The sequence below is a fragment of the Artibeus jamaicensis genome, unplaced genomic scaffold, assembly GCF_021234435.1.
Source record: "Artibeus jamaicensis isolate MK-2021 breed Jamaican fruit bat unplaced genomic scaffold, CSHL_Jam_final scaffold_1283, whole genome shotgun sequence".
NCBI lineage: Eukaryota > Metazoa > Chordata > Mammalia > Chiroptera > Phyllostomidae > Artibeus > Artibeus jamaicensis.
Window position 1 is genome coordinate 6113262 of NW_026522028.1, and position 25799 is coordinate 6139060.

At 38.0% G+C, this 25799-nt stretch overlaps 1 protein-coding gene across 2 annotated transcripts; it reads left to right on the forward strand.

The window, feature by feature from the left end:
- The first annotated feature begins 756 nt into the window (after positions 1–756).
- TASL (TLR adaptor interacting with endolysosomal SLC15A4) lies at positions 757–21951 on the forward strand. Of its 2 annotated transcripts, none has more exons than XM_037127039.2 (2): positions 757–983; positions 18282–21951. In XM_037127039.2, the coding sequence occupies exon 2, from the start codon at positions 18283–18285 to the stop codon at positions 19174–19176; it is 894 nt and encodes a 297-aa protein (XP_036982934.1). In that variant the 5' UTR covers positions 757–983; position 18282; the 3' UTR covers positions 19177–21951. The 2 variants fall into 2 exon arrangements, with proteins under 2 accessions (XP_036982934.1, XP_053511817.1); XM_053655842.1 differs by lacking the exon at positions 757–983 and adding an exon at positions 17875–18004.
- Positions 21952–25799: the final 3848 nt, after the last annotated feature.

Consider the following 25799-nt stretch of genomic DNA (forward strand, 5'->3'; position numbering starts at 1 on the left):
AATATATAGATTTCCCCCATATATATACTTTTAAAAATACAAATTGGAGCATGTTATATTTTTGCTAAAGAATGTATTTTGGAAATCTTTTCTTATTATTCAATGTTAAATTACCTCACTCTAACAATAGGGATATTCTTTCATTTGTTTAGCCAATATCCTGTGTGATTTTTTTCAGTTGCTTACTTTCTTAATGCAGCAACAAATATATTTTCATATGTGTGCAGGTACAAATGTATCACATGGATAAATTTATAGAAATGAAATTGTTGCATATGAATATTTTTAAATGTTTGACAAATACTGGGAAATTGCTCTAAAAATGTTTACAATCTCACCAACAGTATATGAGAGTGCCTGTTTCTCCAAAACCTGGCCACAAAGCATATTACTGAATTTTTTCACTTTTGTTAATTTGAGAGAGAAAACTATCTTAACTTGCATTTCAAAAAAGTATGAGTACAATTGAGAAACAATACTTCTTAAATATTATATTTAGTGATGAAACCAAGAATTTTCTAAGTCGTATCTGACTTTGGCTCTTTTTTGGGAGAGGGGTCCCAGAGAATTTAGTTATGGGAGTAAATTTATATTGACAGGGTTCTTGCATAATGTGTAGTAATAAACTGTTTTAACAGGAGACAGTTTCATAGATAGGTTTCATTTTTTGAAAAAGGGGAAGAAACACCATTCTGTGGCTCAGTGTGGGTTTGTCAGTTATTGCCAACCCCCCTTCCGGGACTTCCCACTGTTCTTTAGAACAAATCAGATGAGCAAAAACAAGTCTTTTTCCATTGGATCAGTTATAAAGAAAATGGAAATGCAACAAGCAGCTTACTTTCTTAGTTTTTAGGAGTGAAAGCTGTACTCACTCACCAAAGGCTTGAGAACATTTCTGGATAAAGCACTGGCTGGTTTATTCATCTCTGTATGGTCAATCGTTGTGTTTCTGCAGGACCAAAGGAGCAGATTGGTTAGTGAAGGTAAGAAAAAGAAGGCAACAGGCCCTGCAACTGCTAACTTTTTCTGACATCTCTCTTCTCACACTTACTTAGTTCCTTTAACATCAGAACTCAGATTTAATCTTACGACATGTAAAATGCTTTTTTTTTTAGTTTACCAAATCCAAGGTGAGTGGGAGTTAAGTGAACGTTTAACGGAATTGGTCATTAAGAGAAGTTAAATCAAACACTTCTTTCTCTTATCTCCTCATGTTCACATTTGGGGCATTTCTAAAATATTTTTTAACCCTCCAAGTTGACTGGTCCAATCAAATATCTGTTGTGAAATTTATTCAGTCTTTGTTCAATAATTCCTACACAGGTTTAGCTACTGTGTTTTGAAAAGAAAGTCCACTGTACTTCCATAAAAAATTAAAAAAATAAAGAAGGCTGAAAAACTTAGGCAGAATTTTGCAGGGACAGCATAACACGAGTTCAGTTACAGTAATGTAGTTTAACAGAGAAATACAATCACAATAAATTCCAATTGGATTTGATTCTCAATTATTCATCCAGCGAGCTTGTAATAAGAGTTTTCCTGCATAGCAGGACGTACTCAAAGTGAATGTGATTTCAGTGATGTTTTTCAAATTGTCATATGGGTGATTAGGGAAAACCTACTCGTTGGTATTAAATTCAGTGCATGCACATGCAGGCTTTTGTTTGAATTATCTTTATATTTGATCTTAGTCAAAAGACCAGGAAGCAATTGTTTGAATTGTCTTTAGAGCTGCTCATTCTTTTTTTGTGTGCATATCTATCTGTGCTTGAATTGACCTGGTTTGGTCAATATGTTCATATGGATATTTTTAGAATATTTTTTGCATAGTCAGTGTAGAAACACTGTGTTTCTGTACTTAAGAAGTTTTTTGAAGGAGTAGAGAATATTTAAAATTTGTGTAAAACATTCATTCACATCAGAATGGTAATTTGGGAGACATACGAAGGTAGTGCACTAATTCTAATATCACTTTGATGTGATGTTTTCAATAGTTACTTCAAGTTACTGAATAATTTTCAATCGCATACCTAATGATTATCTTAGATAGCTAACATATTGTCCCTCTAAGCTATTCACAAACATGATAGAATGTAGAGTTGCCAACAATAGTTACTATTCCCCCCAATTTTTGTTGTGCAAAGTTTTAGACCTATATAAAAATGGAAAGAATAGTACAATGAGTACCCATATTTCCATCATGTAGGTCAATTAGTTGTAGCTATTTGCCATATTTATATTTTTCTTTTTCTCTTGTGAGTGTGTGTATACACACACACACATATACACAGTTTTTTCCTGAACTGTTTGAAGGCATATTATTGACTTTAGGGCACATGACACCTCCAAATTCTTGAGCATGTAAGTCCTATGAAAAAGGGCAGACTTCTATATAATTATCATGCTAAGGAAATTTAACATCAATATAATCCTGTTCTATAACATATAATTCATATTCAAATTGCCCCAGTTACCCACATGTTTGTTCGAGAGTTTTTATTTTTTAAAGTCTAGGATTCAATAAAGTATCTTGCATTGCATTTGCCTTACATGCCTACAATTAAGTGAATGTTAACATTAATTGACATAATTGACAATATAATTAATGGTGATTAACAATTATAAAACCAAAGAAATTTAACACTAGTCAATATTATTATGAACACTTTTCTTATATTTATAGTCCTCTCATTTTGTGTCAAAATATTTTACACACAATTAAATTATCTTAAATTTTAATATTTCCATTTGTGAGATGTAAAGATAGAATATGAAGATAAATTCAAACTATAAAAAATGCACTTATTAACATCTCTGTACCAAAATTTACATGTTCTGAAATAAGGAAATTTACATATCCAGATAAAGCCCTTGGAAGCAGTTGTTACCTTTGGTTATAAAGATCTAAGTAGAACCAAACAAAATTATTTACTTATTTAATGATCATGTGGAAAACAGAGGCTTTTAACCTTATTATCTTAGCCATCAAATTTCACTTTGAGAAATTAATTCATTAAGTAAAAATCACTTAACATTTGATAGAAGAATAGATAATGCCAAATTATATGTTTTGTAACAAGAATTAAAATATGGATGAGTGACACTTTAGACATCTGTCAAGAAATGCCACAAAAGATTTAATACTAGGAATATAAGACAAGGTATATGATTAAATGAATGGTTATTTCCAGCTTTAAAAACCATATACTTTCTTTTTAAAAATATATATTTTATTGATTATGCTATTACAGCTGTCCCATTTCCCCCCTTTATTCCCTTTGCCCTGTATCCCCCCATCATTCCTGCCCCTTGGTTCATGTCCATGGGCTGTACATTTAAGTTCTTTGGCTTCTTCATTTCGTATGCTATTCCTGCCCTCCCCCTGTCTATTTTCTACCTGCCAATTATGCTACTTATTCTCTGTACCTTTTCCCCCATTCTCCCTTCCTCCTCTCTGTTGATAACCCTCCATGTGATAAAGACCATACACTTTCAGAGATCGAGGAAATAGCAGATTTTTTTTCTTCTACAGGGAGATCCTTCCTAAGGAAACTGTTTGTTTTGGGTAAAGTTCTTATATCATTCACTAAAAAAAATTTAAAACGTGTAATACAGATTTGGTTACAGTATTATGACTAGATTATGAACAAAACAATATTCAAGTTTTTCAATGATAACCTTTCAGTGGTTTATCTGCAAGGCCCCCAAATCAATAAGCTCTTGAAAAACAGAGGTTGGAATGATAGAATCTAGAATTTAGATTATAGGGGAAGTAGAGAGATGAAATAGAGTACTTTGTGAAGGTAGACGTATTAAAAAAATAATGTTTCTCTTATGTTGCCTACGCATAGCATTAATAAGACAGTTTGCTTCACCCTCAACTTTAAGGCAAAAAATAAATTTGCTTACCTGATTGCAAAGTTAAAAAATAATGATAATGTGTTAGAGAATGTCAGTGGAAGCAGTTAATCTCAAACAATGCTGGTGAGAGAATCAATTGGCCCAAGCTACTTGAAAGACAATTTACAATAGCTATAATCTAGTAATTCGGCTTTTCCAAATCAGGCCTAAGGAAACACTCATGGAAGCACATGCAGTGATTACACATAATAAAAATGTAAGAAAATTCAGAATGTTCATCATGAGAAATGATTTGCTAACATAAGCTGTGCCTGTAGGTGTATGATTTTGTAACTGTTAAAGGGCAGATCTATATAAGCAGACATGTTGACAGTTGGGAAACAAATTGCACCCCAGCTGGCTAGGCCCAAGATCTTCTATGGAACAGCAGATGCCATCTTCCTGTCTTTGGTTCCATAAAGTTATATCCCATGATGGGGGAGGCAGCCCCATCCCACTGCCTCCATTTTTGTGTGGCTGTAGTCTTCCTTGCACCCTTTCTCAACCTAGCCTCTCAGATGTCTTAGTTTGCACACGAATTGTTCTTCCAGAGACTGGGTCTGTTCTGCTGCCTTATCTCCTCCACCTCCCCCACTGGCTGCCAATCCCCAATCTTCCCGCTTGCCTTTTGCTATTGCCAAGCTACTCCTTTATTCAAAGGACTGTCCCAGTGATTTATTTCACTGTTTAAGGTAGCAGCTGAATTTTGCTCAAGTTCTACATAATCTTGATAAATACAGGCATGGGCAAAAGTAGGTTTACAGTTGTTCAAATGGAAAAACACATGCAGCTTTATTAACTCAAAAGAACATCATAATGGCACAGAACACTTAGGTACAGTCTCATAAGAGTTCAAATTTCTGGCCTGCATTATTTATATATTTCTGCAGTCTACTTGCTGTACTCAAGCACACTTTGGCATAGAGTTCTTTATTGCCATTAATTTCTTGACATGGTTCTCTTAGGCAGTGAATCCTATCACCCAGCATGTGTGGTTTTTAGGAAAAGACTTCATCTTTGACAACACACTGAAAGAAGTCCACGGGTTGAGGTCTGGTGATGGTGGTAGCCATTCCACCAGCCCTCGTCAACCTACCCACCTGTTGAGTGATTGTTCATCAGGAAACTCACACAGTTAATGGTATAATGTGGAGGAATTCCATCTCGTTGAAAGAACAGGTCATTGTTATCATGCTGTCTCTATAATTGTGATAAAACGGTGCACCTTGGCATAGTAAGATACAGGTCGTGCGTAACAGCCGTATGGAAAAAATAGGTCCAAGTAGCCCTTTACACAAAAGACAGGCCTGAACTGTTATCTGCAGCTGATTCACTGTCTTTCTATCATTATACGGGGATTTTCTCTTGAATGGCAGGCAGAGTTGTGCCTATTTACAGCACCTGGAAGTTTCAAATGAGCTTTGTTGGACCATGTAATTTTATCGATGATGCCATTGCCTTGTCTATCTTTATTGAGAACCACTTCGCAGAATTGTAAGCATTGATCTAGATCATCCTGTAATAACCCGTGATACCATGGTGGCAGACACATTTTCAAATCTAAACATTGCATTAGATGACTCAGAGATTTACAGGAAGTGCTTAACTCAATAGTAGCTCTTTGTTTTGATTTTTTCGTGGCTCTTTGTAAATGCCTGACTCACTAACATTTCATTGTCCTGGGCGGTAATACTGACCACTTTTTGGAGCATCACAGATAGACCCAGTTTCATCAAATTTCTTGCATATTCTGTAAATTGCTTGTCTACTTAGCGAAGGTGTATCAAGTTCTTCAGCCCATTCCTGTCAAAACTTTTCAGCATTCTCTGTCTTCCAGAATTGTTTAAGAATCCACTTGCATTGGTTGTTTGTTAAATTACCAGCCATCACTACCTAAAAGATAAATCATAAGTAAAAGTAGGAAATAATAATAAGAAGAAGACAAATACAAATATATAGTATAATAATTAATAAATAAATAACAATACAAGAGTAACTGTTTCTCTTACTCACAACTGTAAATCTGTGTATTGGGGTCAGGGGGAGAAAAACCTAGAAATACTTTCTATTTGAGGGACATGGGTTCCACATGGATGGCTAGGGGCTCTGAAATGTTGATATATGAGGTGAGACTTGAAGGATATGAGTGGTGGGATGGGGTGGTGGCTAGGGAACCAGAACTCTCAGGACAGAAGCATAAATGCATAAATACCTGCAATGGACATGGGGTTTGGGAGAAAGTGGGAGAAGTTCAGCGTGGCTGGAGGTCTCTGTCCTGTGGGACATAGGCAGAGATGAGACTGGGAAGGCAGATAAGGATCACATATCATGATTGCCTAACACACATGGACTTTATCCTGGAGGTGAATGGGAGTTGTTAATATTTAAACAAGGCATCTGTAATATTAAATTACTCTGATTATAAAATTAAGGGTGAGATGATACCAGGCTATGGCAGTGGAAATGGTTAAGGAAAGTATTCATATGCTTAGATTAAAAGGTGAGAGGATAAATTATTTGCATATGTCAAAGACATAAATATTCCTACATGATTGGGGCATATATGTAGCCCTCTGGGCCACCCTCTGGGGTGGGCACTGGCTGTCTTCATGGAGCTTTTCTTTCTGAATTTCATTGAGTCTTCCTTCCTTTATTTGGCAGTACTCTTGTTCATAAATGGAGTCAGGGCTGATATCCTTTTCTTGGAAGGATTAATTGCTTGTCATGACTGTGAAATGAACTGCTCTCAACTGTGCAGTAGTGTGATGTGCTTTAAGATTGGACCACGTGCTTTGGAGTTTGTAAACTTGGACTTGCATCTTACTGCTAGTGCTGAGCTGCTTTGTGACCTTGGGAAGGTCATTTGTCATATCCAAATCTCAATTTTCTCATTTGAAAAATCCAGATTATGATATACAGGGTGGGGTAAAAATAGGTTTACAGTTGTGAGAATGTGAAACACAGAGTTTATTCTCTTTTTTATTGATTAATTATTGTATTATTTTTCATATGAACAACTGTAAACACTTTGGCCCCACCCTATATACCTAAAACAAAGTACTGTTGGAAGATTGGGGTTATTGTGTAGAAAACACCTGATACAACTGGTGTTATTAGTATGCCCTATCCAACTTATTGCATCTGCTTTCTTAAAAAAAGATTTTATTTATTTATTTTTAGAGAGAGGGGAAAGGAGGGAGAAAGAGAGGGAAAGAAACATTGATGCATCCATTGGTTGCCTCTCACACGCCTTCAACCAGGGACCTGGCCCACAGCCCAGGCATGTGTCCTGACTGGGAATTGCAGGCTGGTGCTCAGTCCGCTGAACCACAGCAGCCAGGGATGCATCTGCCTTTTGACTTAGGTCAAAGGCAGGGAAGCCGTGGCCTATGGGCCAAATTGGCCATCTTCCTGTTTGTACAAATTAATTTTTATTGAAACACAGCCACATCCATTTGTTTATTGATTGTCTCTGGTGGCTTTCCTGGTATGATGGCAGAGTAGATGTAATAGACATCTAAAATAGGAAATACTTGCCCTTTCATAAAACACGTTTGTTGATCCCCAACTTAGGTTTTTCCAAATGTTCCCTCTTTAGGTTTTTTAAGTTCTTCTCATTTTAGGTTTGAATTCATGCTTGTGTTGTTTGGGTGTAAATTAAAAATGTGTTTATGTATAGAAGCTATAACAACAGTTTTCCAAGAAACTATGTAAATGCTAGTGTAGAAGGATGAATTTATATTGCAATTTCTCCTGAAATCCAAGTAAATGATTTAACAAAGTGCTGTACTTCAGCACATATTTCTAAGTTGTGAATTTGCACTTAAGGTTAATTTTGGTATTCCCCTGTCTAGTAATGATTAATGCAGGCTAAATTTTCTTAGAACATCTCATCTGCAAATGTCCTTGGGTGTCTTTTCCATCACACTTAACCAGTCACACAGAATTCTAAATATATTTAGATATTTTACATATATTGTGAATACACATACATAGCTTTTCTGTGATGAGAAACAAAAATTCAAGTGATAAAATATTTTTGAACAATTAAAGTAAGATATTGGGTCCAGTTTTAGTGTCTCAGATGAAATGAAATTTAATAAATGTTACCACTTGTTTAAAGTATACACTTTATAGTACCTTTAAAGAGACTGAGTGACTTCATAAGACTTTCATAGAAAATCACCAAAATGTATTAAGAAAATATGTCAACAATTAATCAAAATAAACCAAAATAACTTTCTCTATTTTTAAAAAAGATTATTATTTACTTATTTTTTAGAGAGAGAGAGGGAGGGATGGAGAAAAAGGAGAGAAACATCAATATATGGTTGCATACCTCCTACTGGAGACCTGGCCCACAACCCAGGCACGAGCCCTGACTAGGAATCAAACTGGCAACCTTTTGATTCCTAGGCTGGTGCTCAATCCACTGAGCTGCACCAGCCTGGGCTATTTCTCTATATTTAAAGTTTTTTTTTTACATTTTACAAAATATATTTTATTGATTATGCCATTACAGTTGTCCCACTTCCCCCCTTCATTCCCCTCCACCCGCACACCCCTCCCACCCACATTTCCCCCCTTTAGTTCATGCCCATGTGTCACAAGTTCTTTGGCTTCTACAGTTCCCATACTATTCTTGCCCTCCCCCCTGTCTATTTTCTACCTACCATCTATGCTACTTATTTTCTGTATGCTACTTATTCCCCCTTCTCCTCTTTCCACTCCTCTGTTGCTAACCATCCATGTGATCTCCACTTCTGTGGTTCTGTTTCTGTTCTAGTTGTTTGCTTAGTTTGCTTTTGTTTTAGATGTGATTGTTAATAGCTGTGGGTTTGCTGTTCTTTCACTGTTCATACTTTTTAACTCCTTTTCCTTAGATAAGTCTCTTCAACATTTCATATAATAAGGGCTTGGTGATGATGAACTCCTTGAACTTGACCTTCTCTGGGAAGCACTTTATCTGCCTCTCCATCTAAATGAAAGCTTTGCTGGATAGAGCAATCTTGGATATAGGTCTTTGGATTTCATGACTCGGAATACTTCTTTCCAGCCTCTTCTTGCCTGTAAGGTCTCTTTTGAGAAATCAGCTGACAGTCCAATGAAAACTCCTTTGTAGGTGACTGTCCCCTTTCCTCATGCTTCTTCTAGTATTCTCTTCTTCATTTTAATCTTGGCTAATGTAATTATGATGTGCCTTGGTGTGTTCCTTCTTGGGTCCAACTTCTTTGGGACTCTGAGCTTCCTGGACTTCCTGGAAGTCTATTTCCTTTGCCAGATTGGGGAAGTTCGCCTTTATTATTTGTTCAAATAACTTTTCGACCTGTTACTCTTCCTCTTCTGGTATCTCTATCATTCGGATGTTGGAATGTTTAAAGATGTCCTGGAGGTTCCTAAGCCTCTCCTCAGTTTTTTTTTTTTTTTTTTTTGAATTCTTGTTTCCTCATTCTTTTCTGTTTGGTCGTTTTTTTCTTCCTTCTAGTCCACTCCCTTGATTTGAGTCCCAGTTTTCTTCCAATCACTATTGGTTCCCTGTGCATTTTCCTTCATTTCACTTAGTGTAGCCTTAAGTTTTTCATCTAATTTGGGACCAAAGTCAACCGATTCTGTGAGCACCCTGATCACCAGTGTTTTGAACTGTGCATCTGATAGCACAGTTGGCTATCTCTTGGTCACTTAAAAGTATTGGCTCTGGGGCTTTGAGCTGTTCTTCTTCTTGAGCCATAATGTTTTGGTCTGTTCACTCCAGTTACATATGAGGGGCAACACCTTAGGTGTTCACCAGGGTGGGGCAACCCAGTTGCTGGGTTGTGATGCTGTATGTGGGGGCGGGGTCAGAGAGGGAACAATGGCGCTTGTTCTGCTCTCTCTTAGATTTTGGTCCCCTCTGCTGCTTCACACAAGCAAATTGGGCCCTTCTGGTGCTGATTTCCGGATATGTGGGCTTGCGTATGTTCTAGGACCCTGTGAGTCTCTCCAACAAACTCTCCTGTGAGGCTGAAATCCTCTCCCGGCATCTCAACCCCCAAAAGTTTTTCTAATCTGTGCTTTTAGGCTTTATTTCCTGGTGCTGGGGCCCTGGGTTGTGTGGTCTGTGTCACTGCCCTTTTTTTTGCCTGGTTTATCTGTGTGCAAAAGTGTGTCTGCGGTCAGCCAACCACCTTGCGTGCCTCACTGGGTTTGCTCGTTTCCTCCCTGCGCCTGGGTCTGCTAACCACCACCTCCTCCTGCTGGGACACCTCTCTGCCTGCTGCTGATTCCACTCCTCTTACCAGTCTGGATGAATGGTTCGTTGTTGTCGGACTTTGATACAGTTCAGTTTTCTGTCTGTTCTGGTTGTGTTTTTGTTTCTAAATCTTTGTTGTCCTTACATATGGTTGTAAAGTGCAATCAGTAAAGTGCAACCTACGCCTCCATCTTGGTGGGAAGTCCTGTATTTCTCTATTTTTAAATTTTTCCGTGCCATGCTTTACAACACTGTTTTCATTGCAAAGGTACATTAAAGAGTTTTAATGATGATTAAATTAGTTAACATGTATAATTTTTGTTTATGAGTTTCACCCAGTATTTCTTACTCTGGTCATACCTTTAGAACAATCTTTAAAAAGCTGCTTTAGCTTGCTCTCTGCTGCCCTCTGCTGCTAACTTTTTAGAAATGAATTTTAATTTTGAGTAATGCTCACTCTCTTTCTCTTTTCTTAATATAGTCATAAACCCCTGCAATATGAAAGCTTGAGGGGGCTCTATAGATACTTTAATACCACAGATGAGATGTTGAGTCTCCGAGAGGTTAAGCAGCAAGTGAGTGTGGTCTCTGTTTTCTCACTGTCAGTGTTTGAATGTCTGGTAACTTTGGACACATTACTTAAGTTTGACAACTATGAAATGGACAGAATAGTACCTACATCCTTAGAGACTTTGTGGGGATCCATTGACTTAGTACATAAAAAGCACTTAGGATAGTATCTGGGTCATAGCTAATGTTAGCTACTTTATAAACTTGCCCCTTAATTAGACTAAAACCACAGCTAGTGACAAGGTCAGAACTAGAATTCTGGTCCATTGACAACCAGTTCAATAATTGTCTTGCTCTAGTAAGTCTGAATGCATAAGTGCATTTTACCTATAAATGTGAATTTTAAAAATGTGACCTGTTTAACACATTTGAAGCTTTTGTGATCTTCACAAAGCTATGTAATACCGCAGCTCTTGCTGTTGTCACTCATTCCTCCTTGTACAGTTCAAGGCAGGCTCCCCACAGAAATGATGACAAACACTCACAAGCTACTGCCTGCATTTGGAGGATGATTTTACTGTTGACTTTAAGTAACCTTTCTAATGAGCTCCTTGATTGAATCTCCAACACACAACTAGACACTTACACTCAGAGAGTGTACCTTGCATCACACTCAAGAGAAACTAAACTAAACCTGACAGCTCCCTTTCCAGCTCCTTCTCCCAATCTCCCCATTTCGGTCAATGCTGGTACCATTTCCCACTATGCCTAGACTCAGAGTTACTTTCAGCTGGTTCCCTTCTCTCATTCATATCCAGGTCCAAGAGTCTTGGTCTCTCAAGTTCATTCCTTCTCTTCGTTTTCTGCTATCTTCCTCCTGGTTCCTGTCCCAATCATCCTAGGATACTGTTGGATTCATCCTCACCTGACTTGAGTCCTTAATCCCAATCTCACTTTGTTAAAATTCATCTTGCACTTTACTGATTGACTACATCATGCCATATATCAGCTTAGTCATCTGCCAGAGCTTTGTATTGTCTGCAGGGTAAATAGAATGGCTTCAGCCTTGCATGACCCTATTCACCTCTCTGACCTTATCTCTCACTCCTCCCTCACAGGAATCTTGTTTTTTAGCTATCAGTTTGTCTATCCTTACACATCAGGACACATTTTCTGCCTTCCCATCATCGGACCCACATTGATCCCCACATATCAGAATGGTAGGGTTCTTATTCTATCAGAATAAAAGTACCAAGAAAGTTCTCAGTTAATGACAAATAGGTCAAAGCATCCATTAGTCAAACCAAAATTCCAGACCTTTTTTAACCTCATCATTGTGAAGGAGTGGGGATTATTTCAAGTACTCATAAGCATCATCCACATAAAATAAAAGAAGAATCCCCTAGGGTTGATTATTTATTATGAAAACAAATAAGATAAGTTGGGGTAGATTTGGGCATATGTCTGAAGGGGAACCAAAGAGTAAGAAAGAGTGATTCTGCAAATTGTAACACTTCAGTGAAGGCTTTTAGGAGACTATGATTGAGAAATTCCACTTGCACCCCGCCCAGACTGGCATCTATTACTCACCTACATGAGAATGATGACACAGGCCTCCTTACTTTTGTCGACCTTCTCTCCTCCAACTCCAATGCTTCCTCCTTTCTCACTGCCCATTTCAATTCACCTTGTTCTTTAGGGCCAAATAAAAGCTCACCATTTCCATAGTGATCTCTCTTTCTCTTCTTTGCCCTGAGAAAAATGCAGTATCTTTAACCATAAACTCAGCTGTGTAGGAAATTCACTTTCCTCCCCCCTCTTAGTTACTTGAAAAATATTTAATTCTTATTTTAATGAAAACATTAAGCAAAGTTATACATGCATTTTGGGTCCAATAATTCTAAGATGTTTGCTAGGAAACAGGTCTCCACCCCTTTCCCAAAAGCAAGTATGTTAATCTCCTTTGACTACTTAATATTTACTACCATTTCTTTAAATAGCATGTGTGTGTTGCAACTTTTGGATTTTTCAGTTTGCGGTATTATTTGTTGACTTGTCACCATGAAATAAGGATTTAGTTCCCTTTCTCCCCAGGCTTTTACTGAGTACATACATCCTCTTACTGTGTGGACTGGCTATCCAGTTTGGACCCATAAGCAAATACCCGAGACCATTTTTATTGATATTACATTGACATAAATGATAACACATTATCATTTTTTCCCTGACTTTATTGTTACCCTGTGGTTATACTTTAAATTTGGTTACATCCATTTTCAGTGATTTATATATTGTTATTACTACACAAAAGCTATTTACAATGCAGCCATGTAGTGAACCACAGCTTTTTGCTGCACATTTTTTTTTCTTAAATTATGGGTTGGAAGTTATAATTGCCCAGCTCTTGTGGTGTGTAATATTGTAGCCAAATGTGGCAATTTAAATTAAATTAAGACTTCGGTCACACTAACCACATTTCAAGTACTCACTAGTCACATGTGGTTTTCGGCTATGACACTGGACAGCACAAGTAGTGAACATTTCATCACCACACAAAATGGTATGGACAGCACTTTCATCACCTCAGAGACAACCTGCAGAACCACACAATTAAAACACAAATTTGTTTGAACCATTCACACAGGCACTCTAGACTTCTCCCAATAAAAGAAACCAAAGGAAAAAACAAAGAAAAGAAAAGAAAGGAAGTTCTATAAAGAGACTGTTTCAAAATAGCAAAACAAAATGTTTTAGCTAAGGGTCCCATTTCATTACCACACATCTAAAAGTTTATGCTTGTGTTTCCCCATATGTTTTTTAAAGATTTTATTTCTCAATTTTTTTTAGAGACAGGGGAAAGGAGAGAGAGAAGCATCAATGTGTGGTTTCCTCTTGTGTGCTCCCTACTGGGCACCTGGCCTGCAACCCAGGCATGTGCCCTGACTGGGAATTGAACCGGCAATCCTCTGGCTCACAGCCGGCACTCAATCCACTGAGCCACACCAGCCAGGGCAGATACCCATTTTTTGATACTCCTTGAAAGAAACAAATAAATGAATGAATTAATCAGATGTCATTCTAAAATTATTGCAATGACAATGATCATCCAGTGAACTGTAAATTGCAATTATAATTACCTGCCTTAAGTATTTTACAATCCTTTATGTTATCAGCTTTACTATCTTCTAAGTCTGTGCTGTTCAGTGTAGTGCTATGTGGTGTTTTTAATTAATTTAAATTAAATATGCCTTGGCTGATGGGGCTCAATGGGTTGAGTGTCAGCCTGAGACCAAAGGGTTGCCAGTTTGATTCCCAGTCAGAGCTGGGTTGTGGGCCAGGTGCTCAGTAGGGGGTGTGCAAGAGGCAACCACACATTGATGTTTCTCTCCCTCTCTTTCTCCTTCCCTTCCCCTCTCTCTAAAAATAAATAAATAAAATCTTAAAAAATAAATTAAATTAAATTAAAATTTGGTTTTATTAGCCATATTTCAAGTGCTCAAGTAGCCGCATGTGGCTGTTGGTTAACATTTGGGACAGCACAGATATAGATCATTCCATCATTCCAGAAAGTTCTGTTGGACAGTGCTAGTTTAGATTTTTCATTTTCTTACCTTTTCCTAATTCACCACTAAAGTCTATAGGCAATTGTATAAATCTTACTTCATGATGGGCAGACTTACTAAGTTGTCTTCCATTTCATCTGTATCTTCAGAAAGCTTCAGATCTGTAACAACCTGTCAGGTCGCCTTTTGAACCTATTACATAGCTTTCATCCTGGAATGTCCTTTTACTTTCATTATGGCTCAGACTCTCTCTGACACTTCCTGGACCTAGGACAAAGAAAGGGGAGCCTTAGTCTGCAGCCCTTTCATCTTCTCTTCCTAGTCTCAGCCATACCTCATGTTCAGCCCACATATCCAGTTTCAGTCCACAGCCCCAACAAAGGGGCAGGAGGAAGAGCGGGAGAGAAACATGTGTGAGAGAAATATAGATTAGTTGCCTCTCACATGCCCCCAACTGGGGACTTGGCCCACAACCCAGGCATGTGCCCTGACTGGGAATCGAACTGGTGACCTTTCAGTCCACAGACCAGCACTCAATTCACTGAACCACACCAGCCAGAACATAAATAAAATCTTAAAAAAAATTTTGTTTTAGACTTTGATATATAATCATTTTGTTTCTCATGTTGTTAAGAAGTCTCAAGATTCTGGTTCTTGGACTTTTTTTTGTCCTTTTCCTCTCAGAAACTTCCAGTATTTTTTCTTTGTCTCAAGTGTTCTGCAATTTCACAATAATGAAACAAGGTATGATCTATTTTTACCCAGTATTTTGGGAACTGACATCCTTCAGTTCTAGGAATTATTGTTGAATTCTTTGGATTTCCCCTTTGTTTACTTGGTCCTCTTTCTGAACCTTCTGGTATTCAGATAATGGATCTTCTGGACTGCTTTCCTAATTTTACCTTTTCTCTACTATTTTCCACCTTATATTTTTTCTAGTTTTAAAGTGGGAGCATCTAAATGTATGTTTATTTAATCTATTATTGGTTTAGTAATTCTACCCTCAACTGGTATCTCATAGCCCATGGGTCTTATAACATTCCTCCTTCTCAGGTCTCCTAAATCATTAACTCTCAGCCTCCTACTTTCCAGTTTCTAAAATATGTGCTTTCGTCTCTTCTTCTGTTCCCCATTTGTGTGTGTGTGTGTGTGTGTGTGTGTGTGTGTGTGTGTGTTATCTTAAAAAACCACTTACTCTTGTTTTAGTGAACTTTAGGGGGTGGGAAATACATGAATATTCTTAACCAGCTATTTTTTTTCTGGAAATCTATGCTTTTCTCTGCCTCAATTTGATCTTACTTTTGAGCTTAGCTCACATTCTCCTGAATAATCACTGTCAGTCAGGATTTCCTCAGTCACTTCAGGGCTCTGTCCTCTCTGGATTTATTAAGTTCCAGCTTGCTTCCATAGAGCCATAGGGTCAGCTGGGGATGTGCGAGTGGAGGCATTTTTGGTTGTAATCATGCACTCACACTAGCATCAATGGTAATTTCTTATTCTTCTCTTGGCCCCTGGTGAATGGTCTGGAGAGATCATGTTTGTAATCTTCCCATTCCAGATCTAGGTCTTCTCCAGGCTTGCGGGCTCTGGGCAGCATGCTGGTATTGAGCACATTTGACGAGCCAGGTAATGGCTTTGATCTGTGCTCCCAGGTAATCCATGTGGCTGGCTTTCCTCCTGCTCCTGCTCCATGCCTAGCAGGAGAGAATTTTGTGAGACTTCCTGCTTCCTCAGATTATACCTGGCACATAGGGCACATACCTGTTCTATTTTGGGCTCCCAAATCTATCTGGAGCCATACTCTTTGACTCCATGGGGGATTCTATCCACTGAGTGTATTGCTAATGCAGACATACATATTATGCTCCAAGCTTTGTAGGTCTCTGGATTTTGAAGCTTTAAAGCTCAGGTTATGTATCTCAGAAGCCATTTCTCTAAAACTATGGTTTCTGCTGAGAGTTTCTGAAGCCAGTTTAGCAACCCAAAAGCTGAGAGTTGTGCTTCTGCTTTAGTTTTCTACAAGAATATACTGAGGACTTGAAGGGGGAAGGCCCTAGCTGTAGCCTGGGAGGGGTGGAGTGGTAGGGTCAGGGCAGCATTGCTTCCCTATGAAGCCTTTATGCTAAACTTTGTTGCTCTGTTAATTCTCTTCTCATGTGTATAAATATTTGCCTTCCTACCTGGGGGTTCAGTTGTTTGAGGGCAGAACATACTTAAAACGTTTTTTCATTAAAAAAATTTTTTTTGCCATCCTTATAAGTGTGCCCAGCATATAAGAATTACTTCATGGATTTGTTGAAGAGTTTTAATTTTGTATCTTTGTGGCACATCACTATGTCTAGAATTGATAAATTTGTTGACTATATCTTGGAAAAGTTCCCCAAAGAGAAAACTAACATTGAAAATATTACGTGTATACAACTAAAGCAATTATATTAATTATATTTATAAAATCTACCTTATACAATTAACAAATTTACTTGGGAAATAACTGCATTGATAATGAAAAGATGCTAAGATTTAAAAAGGAGCCTTATGTATAGTTAAAATAATCCTTTTTAATTTAAATTTTTTTATAATTAATGTTTGAATCGATTTTCCCAACAATAAAATAATCCTTTTTAATTCGACTTTTCAATGCAGGTTCATGTTCATGGGTCTCTTAGAAACCCAGCTTTGAAGGACAAAGAGGACTAGTTTTCCTTGTCATCTGTTTCCCAGCACCAAGACTATCTGTGTTCCTTTTTTAGAAAACACAGCTGCTGGTTTCTAGCCAATTCAAGTCACTTCAGACTCAGGTGACAACTGTTGAGGGTGGAGAGGGGACTCAGGTGTAGCGAAAGCCCATCAACAGAAAAGCTGTTTGGTAACTAGAGTAGAGGTAAACACATCAGTTGGGTACAGAGACATCTCCAAGACTTACTGTGAGAAGTGGGCAGGCAGAACAAGAAATTCATCCTGGGCTACAAGGGTATGTGTGGCTTTGTGGTCCCTCATAGTGGGTTGATAGTGAATTAATTTCATACCATGCCATTGTTGTCAGTTATTGAGTTCAAATTAACAAATATCTTTGTAGTCCCTCCTAAATGCAAACAACTATGCTAGTTCTGAGGGATAAAATACAAAGATGGGTAAAACACTGCTCTATTTTCAGGAGAATTTGCCTCATTGTTTTTCTCATAACCTATTAGCTATGTTGCTTCCCCAGTTTGCAATTTCTCAGTCTCCATTTCCTCTGGGCAGGATGCAAATGCCTTTGCTTCACTCCTAAGGCCCTTTACAACCCAGTTTCAACCTATTTTCCCAACCCTTTCTGCTTATGCTTAGCATCTTGGTAGATGATGAATGTACCACACCATTATATTCTCTTACAACTCTGTGCCTATGGCTGAAACTCTTACTTAGTCTTCACAATTTAGCTGAATGTCATCTTCTATGTGACACACACCATAAATCCTCCCCCTTATACCCAGGTGGTATTAGGGAATCCTCTTCTGTACTTCCTTTGTAACTATCACTATTTGAAACTGCAGTGATATAATATCGGAATTGTTTGTATATAGTTTATTTTCTCCCATAGTGGAAATTTCTTGAAGGATGCATCTGTGTCCTATTTATCTTTTTTAAAGGAACATTTTATTTTATTTTTATTCTTTTAACACTTACCTGAGAACATTTTATTTATTTGTTTGTTTGTTTTTTAGAGAGAAAGAGGGAGAGAGAGAAAGCTCAATGTGAGAGAGAAACATTGAGTGGTTGCCTCCCATACAAGCCCCTACTGGAGACCAAGTCCGCAGCCTAGGTATGTGCTCTGACTGGGGATCCAACCAGAAACCTTTTTGTGTATGGGATGATGCTCCACCCAACTGTGCCTCACCAGCCAGGGCTGTGTCCTATTCATCTTTGTATCTCCAGCACATGCAATAGTTCTGGTACACAGCAGGCTCAGAATTAATGATGGCTTGCTGAATGAATGAAATGATTTCATTTATTTCCTTTACTTTTTTGATACATCAACTGCCAATTAAAAAATTCCAGTCTTCATTTTTCTTATTGTTACTCACCAATTCTCCTTCCAGAATGCTGTCAGAAGGGTACCTCAGTGGACTTGCCTACCAGAATGACATCCCTTGGAGCTATGCATCTTACAATGAGAAGGTGGCTGAGGAAAAGGAAGAAGAGACAAATTCTACTGCTCTTTCATATTCCTCTTTGGAAGAAACACAGGTCAGAAGTCTCTACCTGAGCTGTAAATCCTCTGGCAAGTTCATTTCTTCACTGCATTCAAGAGAGAGTCAACACAGTAGAAACCAGAGAATGACAGTGCTACAGACAAACCCCAATCCTGTGTTTGAAAGCCCAAACTTGGCTGCAGTTGAAATATGTAGAGATCCCAGCAGAGAGACCTACTTGGTTCCCCCTTCTTGCAAAAGTATTTGCAAGAATTACAATGACTTACATATTGCAGGAGGCCAGGTGATGGCCATTAATTCAGAGACAACAGATTTTCCCTCTGAGACCAGTTTTGAATATGGCCCTTTGCTGAAATCATCTGAGATCCCTTTACCAATGGAAGATTCCATATCTACTCAGCCCAGTGACTTTCCCCAAAAACCTATCCAGCGATATTCATCCTACTGGAGAATAACCAGTATCAAGGAAAAAAGCAGCCTGCAAATACAGAAGCCTATTTCTAATGCTGTGCTGAATGAATACCTGGAACAGAAAGTGGTGGAGTTATATAAGCAGTATATTATGGACACTGTGTTTCATGAAAATTCCCCTACCCAGATTCTGGCATCTGAACTCATCATGACAAGTGTGGACCAAATTAGTCTCCAGGTGTCTAGAGAGAAGAACCTGGAGGCCTCAAAAGCCAAGGATATAGTCATTAACCGCCTATTACAGTTGGCATCCACTGAAATCAGCACTCCTAGTCTCCATATTTCACAGTATAGCAACGTGAATCCATAGAGAGGATACTTCCATTACTCTTTCTCAATTACTCACAGCTAAAACAATACTTCGTTCACTTATTCTGAGAATGTGGAGGAGGAGTTTGGGAAGGAGTCAAGAGCTAGAGAAGTAAATGTTGGCTGGAGGTCAGGTGTGAATTAAGAGGAAATCTCATATTACACATGATGAAAGAATCTGGAAAGAGGTGCTATAAAGAATGATTTCAGAGCAAGGGTTGTATAGCAACAAAGCAAAAAACAAAAATGATCCAAAAAAAAGGAAAGGTAGAATTCATTTCAAGGAGTATAGAAGTTGAAAAAGAAGAAAAACCAAAGAAGAGCACACATCCTGGCAAAAGTAAAAAGCCAAAGGTTTCAGGGTAACAAATTAAGGATATGCTTGTTACTCAAATAAATTTCTCCAAATTGATTTTTTTTTCATGAGGGAAATGAACTGTGGAAGGCTGGTATGTTTGAATAAAAAGAAATGTTCAAAAAGTTTCAAAATACATTTAGCTTTTCTTTCTATTCTGTATCACTAGATCACTTAAAATATATTCTTTATAAACATAAAAACAGTAGCAAATTGCAAATTGTATTTTTAGTTTTGAATCATTACTTAGCTATAGCTACAGCCACAAAGCACCCACTCAAATTTCCTAATTCTGTTTTCTAGTGGAGATGAAGTTTTCCAAGTGGAAAACACCACACAGTGAATGTTAAACTATTTTGATTTTGCTACGTATGATTTTCTTGGCAATACAGAATTATGAATCTTCTTTTCCTCATATTTTATCCTTTTCTCTATGCTCTTTTGACCCTTCTGAAGCCAGGAAGGGGTCTTCTGTATCCTGAAAACAAGGTTACAAGGTCTAGGATCCTTTGATGCCAAATTCTTTAAATTCATGTACCAAAGTGGTAGTTTTATGAGGGTCACCCTACTCTATTCCCTTCCTGTAGCTCAGAGATTGGCAAACTATGGCTATGGGTCAAATCTAGCCTGCCACCTTTTTGGAGATAGAATATAACATTATATTAGTTTCAGGTGTACAAGATGATTTGATGTTTATATATGTGACAAAATGATCACCACAGTAAATCTAGTTACATCTCTTTTGAAATCCCATGAACTAAGAATTTTAAGACATTAAAAAATGGAAAAAACAATCAAAATAAGACTATTTTGTGACATGAGAAAATTATGATATTCACATTCGGTGTCTTTAAAATAAGGCTGTATTAGAACACGGCCACACCCATTCATTTATGTATTTTCTATGACTGCTTTCACACTAGAATGGCTAAGCTGAATAAACTTGACAGAACAGATGACCCACCAAACCCTAGCATGCTATCTACCCTTTTAGAGAAGTTCGCCAAAGCTGCATCACAGCAGTGCCTTGCTCATATAATGGGTGTTTGACGTAATTCAGCTTTTCTAGAGAAGCTGACTGAGGTAGAGACTGGTGAGCAAGTTTATTGGGGACTGTTGGGAACAACCTCTGTGTTGAAGTGAGGAAAGAAGAAGAGGTTTCTATCTCAGGCCACCTCAGAGAGCTCTGGAGTTGGGGTGATCCTTCAAAATAGATCCAAATGAAAATTGGAGGGTTGGCTTTGGTTCTCCAGCTCTACAGTAGGAGGCATTGACTTAGCTGAAGCAGTTCAGTGGAGGGCAAAAGTCCTACAGTGGAAGTCATGGGTGAGCCTTCTGCAGCCAAGTTCTGAAAGCTGCTGGGGGAATAAGTTCATCATCCAGAAGGAGGGACCTGTGGAGCCAAACAGCATCCTCTACATGTCTCAGCAAGTGTATCTGTAGAGTGAATGATTTTCTTTATATATAATATTATATAAGGAAACCTGATTAAATAATTATTTAGAAATGTTATTCACTATTTTAAATATGTCACAATAGCTGCTGCATTTTAATTACTTTCTATGTGTTTGGCACCACTTTTAGCATTTCACATGGATTATCTTATATAATTCTCAAAATAACCTTATGAGAGAGAGTGCCTTTTTTTTTTTTTAAAACAGAGGAGTCAGCTGGGTTCAGGGGAAGTTAAGTAATTTTTACAAAGACATACATTATGTGGTGCAACTGGTGTAACTGGATTTGAAGATTCTGGTTCTTAACTACTACCACTTACTCTTGTGTTGACCACTGTGTTTGTCTCATTAAAGACTACATTCTTTGTGTTTTCTGTTCCTAGGGGAAAATACTCAATCTCATGTTACTTCACTTTTTCTTTATAGTGTTTTGCTTGATGATATTTATTTGCATATCTTCTTCACTCCAGAAGATAAGCTTTGATTTATTTTTGTTTTACCATGTCCCAAACAGCACTTGCACATAGTAGACACCCAATCAATATATGTCAACTGGATGAGTGAGTTTTGGTTGTATTGGGTACTGTATCTGGTGGTTGAAGTGCAAGACCAAATTATGAAAACCTGATAATTGTAACTAGAAAAGAGTGCTATTAAGAGTTGCCCCTCTAGGAGAAATTTGACTGAATAAATTAGCTTAATTTCTTATAGCAAGTTAGTAAATATTAAAATGTATTATAATAAAATATTATCATGGATATTTTCCCTTTTGCTTACTTACTGAAAAATAATTTGTTAAAAAGTCCAGACATACCCTGGAGGTATTGCAGGTTCAGTATCAGACTACCACAGTAAAGTGAATATCACAATAAACTGAGTCATAATCTTGCTGGTGAAGGGTCTTGCCTTCAATTTGTAAAGAATGTAACATCTGTGAGGCACAATAAAGAGAAATGCAATAAAATGAGGTATACCTGTAGACTGTTTCATTTTTTCAATGAATGTTTATTTGATGTTGGGTTTTTTGGGGGTGGTGTTGGAACACTGTAGTATTAAACTTATGTAGGAAAGACACATCTGTGTGTGTACACACAGAGAGAAGTAGGCTCTGTTCTTTGCAAGCTTACTATGTTGTTGATGAGGCCTAGCAAATAACTAGAGAACAATACCAAAGCCACTTATTAATCAAGAACTAGGCAAAGTGGTACAAACAGGAATACAATTATCAGTGATGGCAACTGAAGTGTGGTAAGTGCTGAAAAGGAGACATGTTAGAAGGCACTGGACAGAGAAAGATCCCAGCACAGGCAAAGATTCCAAGTAGTGATGTGTCTAATTACTCTTGAAGAACAAGATTGGATCTCAGCAAATGGATGGGAGATATGTTCCAGGCTGAAGAATGAGAAGGTTTGGTGTGACAGGTGGATAATTATAACTGGAGCTGAATGAATACATGACTGATCAGTACATTAATTTGCTATTGCTATTATAACAAGTTAGTACAAAATTAATGGCTTAAAACAACACAAGCATTATCTTATAGTTATGGTGGTCAGAAGTTAAAAATCATCCTCACTGGGCTAAAATCAGGGTGTGGGCAGGGCTGCATTCGTTGTGGAAGTTTCAGTTTTCAATATCACCTTCACAACAAACATTTTATAGTTTATACTCTCTGTCCCTTTAAAATTGTACTTATGATTATTACAGTTTTATTATTGCAAAAGGTACAGATTAAAACCCGTCCAAGGCAGAGAACACAAGCAAGGTCTGAGAAGGTTTCAAATAGAAAGCTTCTGTCATTCTCAGGGACACATTACCCTCTGAAACATCAATTTGTGACAATACATTTAAAATATTTGCGGCTTTTATTTCCATTGGTAGACTATTACTTTTTATTTGGATACAATTATGAATTTTGTGTTCACTATGACTTCTTCTGAATATCTTTTTGCTTTATAAGGTTTCTTAATTTAGTGAAAACATTGCTTTCACGATGATGTAGTGCTCTACCAAAATTAGTAATCATTTTATCCTTTCAAAGGTAAAAACCTTGTCTTCAAAGTTTAACTCTTTGGTGGCTCTTTCTATAAGCATGCCCACCCTTTCCCATCCCCTTCTCCCAGGTGGGTTTTCCTTGACTGTCTCTCTCCTAAGCTCCAGGGGCTCTTGTTTTGCCTCTGTAACTTGTCTCCTGAGCCAGTTTCTTCTATGGGTCACTTCTTCTGCCTATGTAACTTGCTAAAAAAGAAACTATCTCTTATAGTTTGATTTTTAGCTCTGAATTCTTTCCTAGCTAGAACTCAAGTACTGAGGTTGCTTAACTAAGGTCTGGTCTGATTCCACCAGTCTAACACCTGGTGCCAATCCATGACCAATACTTTTAGCATTAGATGAGGCCAGAGAGCTGGGTGGGAGGGCTTTTGTGTGTGCAGCTTGAGCTGCTGGCTGCTTTCTCAGTTGGTCTGTCTATTCTCCCTGTGGTCCAGTATGCAGGCAGCCCCTGGAGCTGCCTTCCTTGCAGGTGAGCCCTGGAGCTCCTCAGATTGGCTGGTGAATCTCACCGTCTGGCCTGGGAAACAATGACTGAGGTAAACCTTGTCACCACAAACTCTGCAGCCATTAATTTCACTTACATCTAGTAAAATACAGGCAGCCAATTAAACCCATAATCCTATAAAGTTGCCAACAATCAAGCCCCCCCAAAAGTTTAACTTTTTAATTGAATTTGAAATAACATTGATATTAATGTCAGATGTTTTATCTTCAACAGAATGAGCACTCAAAGCTTTATTTTAATTACATAAATTGAATGGGAAAAAATGAACCATTGTTGGAATAAACCAATTTTCTCTTTGAAGCATCTGGAGTCATTTAACTTCACAAGAAATTTCTCTTTTGTTCATGGCACAAGCTTATTTATAATGATTACATTAGCTTTTTTATACAAGCACAAGAAAAGTTGGAACAAAAATAGAAAATTAATTTAGAATGGGTATTTGATCTCAAGGAAAAGTGAGGTATAACATACCTTTGATCTTTCTTGGGTACAGTTTTAAAATAACTATAACATTTTGTCATAGATGTGGGTGCTTTTTCAGCAGATTTGTGTTTTCATGTAGTTGGGTAATACTGTGATTGCTGTGGCTGATGATGAATGCTGACAAACATTTTTGCTAAAGTTAACATATTCACCATTTTTCTTCAGAAATGAAAATTCTGTCCTTAATTACACTTAATATTCTTTCTTTTTTGTTTTTAAAGTATATTTTTTAGACAGAGGGGGAGGGGAGAGAAAGAGAGGGAGAGAAACATCAATGTGTGGTTGCCTCTCATGCATCCCCTACTAGGGACCTGGCCTGCAACCCAGGCATGTGCTCTGACGGGGAATCGAACTGGCAACCTTTTGGTTCACAGGCTGGTGCTCAATCCACTAAGTCACACCATCCAGGGCCATTTTTTTCTTTTTAAAATAGACTTTATGAGCGCGGGCCTGTGAACTAGACAATCGGGGTTCAATTCCCAGTCAGGGCACATACCGGGTTGCAGGCCGGTTCCCTGCAGGCCAGTTCCCAGCAGGGGACTCACGAAGGCAACCATACATTGATGTTTCTCTCCCTCTCTCCTTCCCTTCCCCTCTACAGATAAATAAATAAAATCTTAAAAAAAATAAAATAGACTTTAGACCCTGACTTGTGTGGCTCAGTTGTTTGAGCGTTGTCCCCAAAAAGCAAAGGATCACTGGTTCGATTCTCGGTTGGGGCACGTACCTAGGTTGCAGGCCCAGTTCCTGGTTGGGGTGTGTGCGTGAAGGAACCGATCAATGTTTCTCTCCTTCTCTTTCTTTTCCCTTCCCCCTCTCTAAAAATCAATAAATAAAATCTTTTAAAAACTAGACTGTTTTTAAGAGAATTTTTAGGTTCACAGCAAAATTGAGCAGAAAAGACAGAGTTCCCATATATCACCTGGGCTTGTACACATACAACTTACCCCACTATCAATATCCAGCATCTGAGTGGTACATTTGTTACAGTCTATTAACCTGTGCTGACACATCATAATCACCCAAAGTCCATAATGTACTTTAGGCTTCTCTCTGGTGTTGCGCATCCTATGGGCTTTGACTAAAATACAATGATGTGTGTCCATCCTTACAGTACCATACAGAATAGTTTTACTGCCCTAAGCACCCCCTGTGCTCTGCTTACTTACATCTCCCAATTTGTGGCAATCAATGATCATTTTACAGTTTCCATAGCTTTGCCTTTTCCAGAATGTCTTATAGCTGGAATCATACAGTACATATTCTTTTCTTGAAAGATTGGCTCCTTTCTCTTAGTAATATGTATGAAGATTGAGATCTTCAGCTATCTTGTGTATAGCCGGTGCACTCATATTTCCTGCAATACAGGCTACTTCCCAGCATTGGCTATGCAGAAACGGTCAGCAACCAGGTCTCAATCTGGGCAAGCTCAAATGAGTTCTAGCAGTTTCTATGAGGACATACTATGGAGGACATAAGCCACCTAGAGTGGGGAGCCCCATGTTTAATCACCCCTGAATACACCCCCTTGGCAAGCTATTTCATGCCAAGGCTTTCCCCTTAACAACTCTCTCTACCAACTGCAGAACATTCAGAGAAGGTACCAGCCCTAAAGGTTGGGGGCGGAGTGACTACTGGAGATGTGCCCCTGTTTTCCTCAGATCCTCAGCACTCTTTATGCACTGCTTTGATTTCACTTCTGAAAACACCCATACCAGGGGGTTGAACCTCTGAAGGGTTTCTCATAATTTTCTCTATATGATAGTATTATTTCT

Coding starts and splice junctions, on each gene's coding strand:
- TASL (XM_037127039.2), top strand. CDS start 18,283: ATGCTGTCAGAAGGGTACCTCAGTGGACTTGCCTACCAGAATGACATC.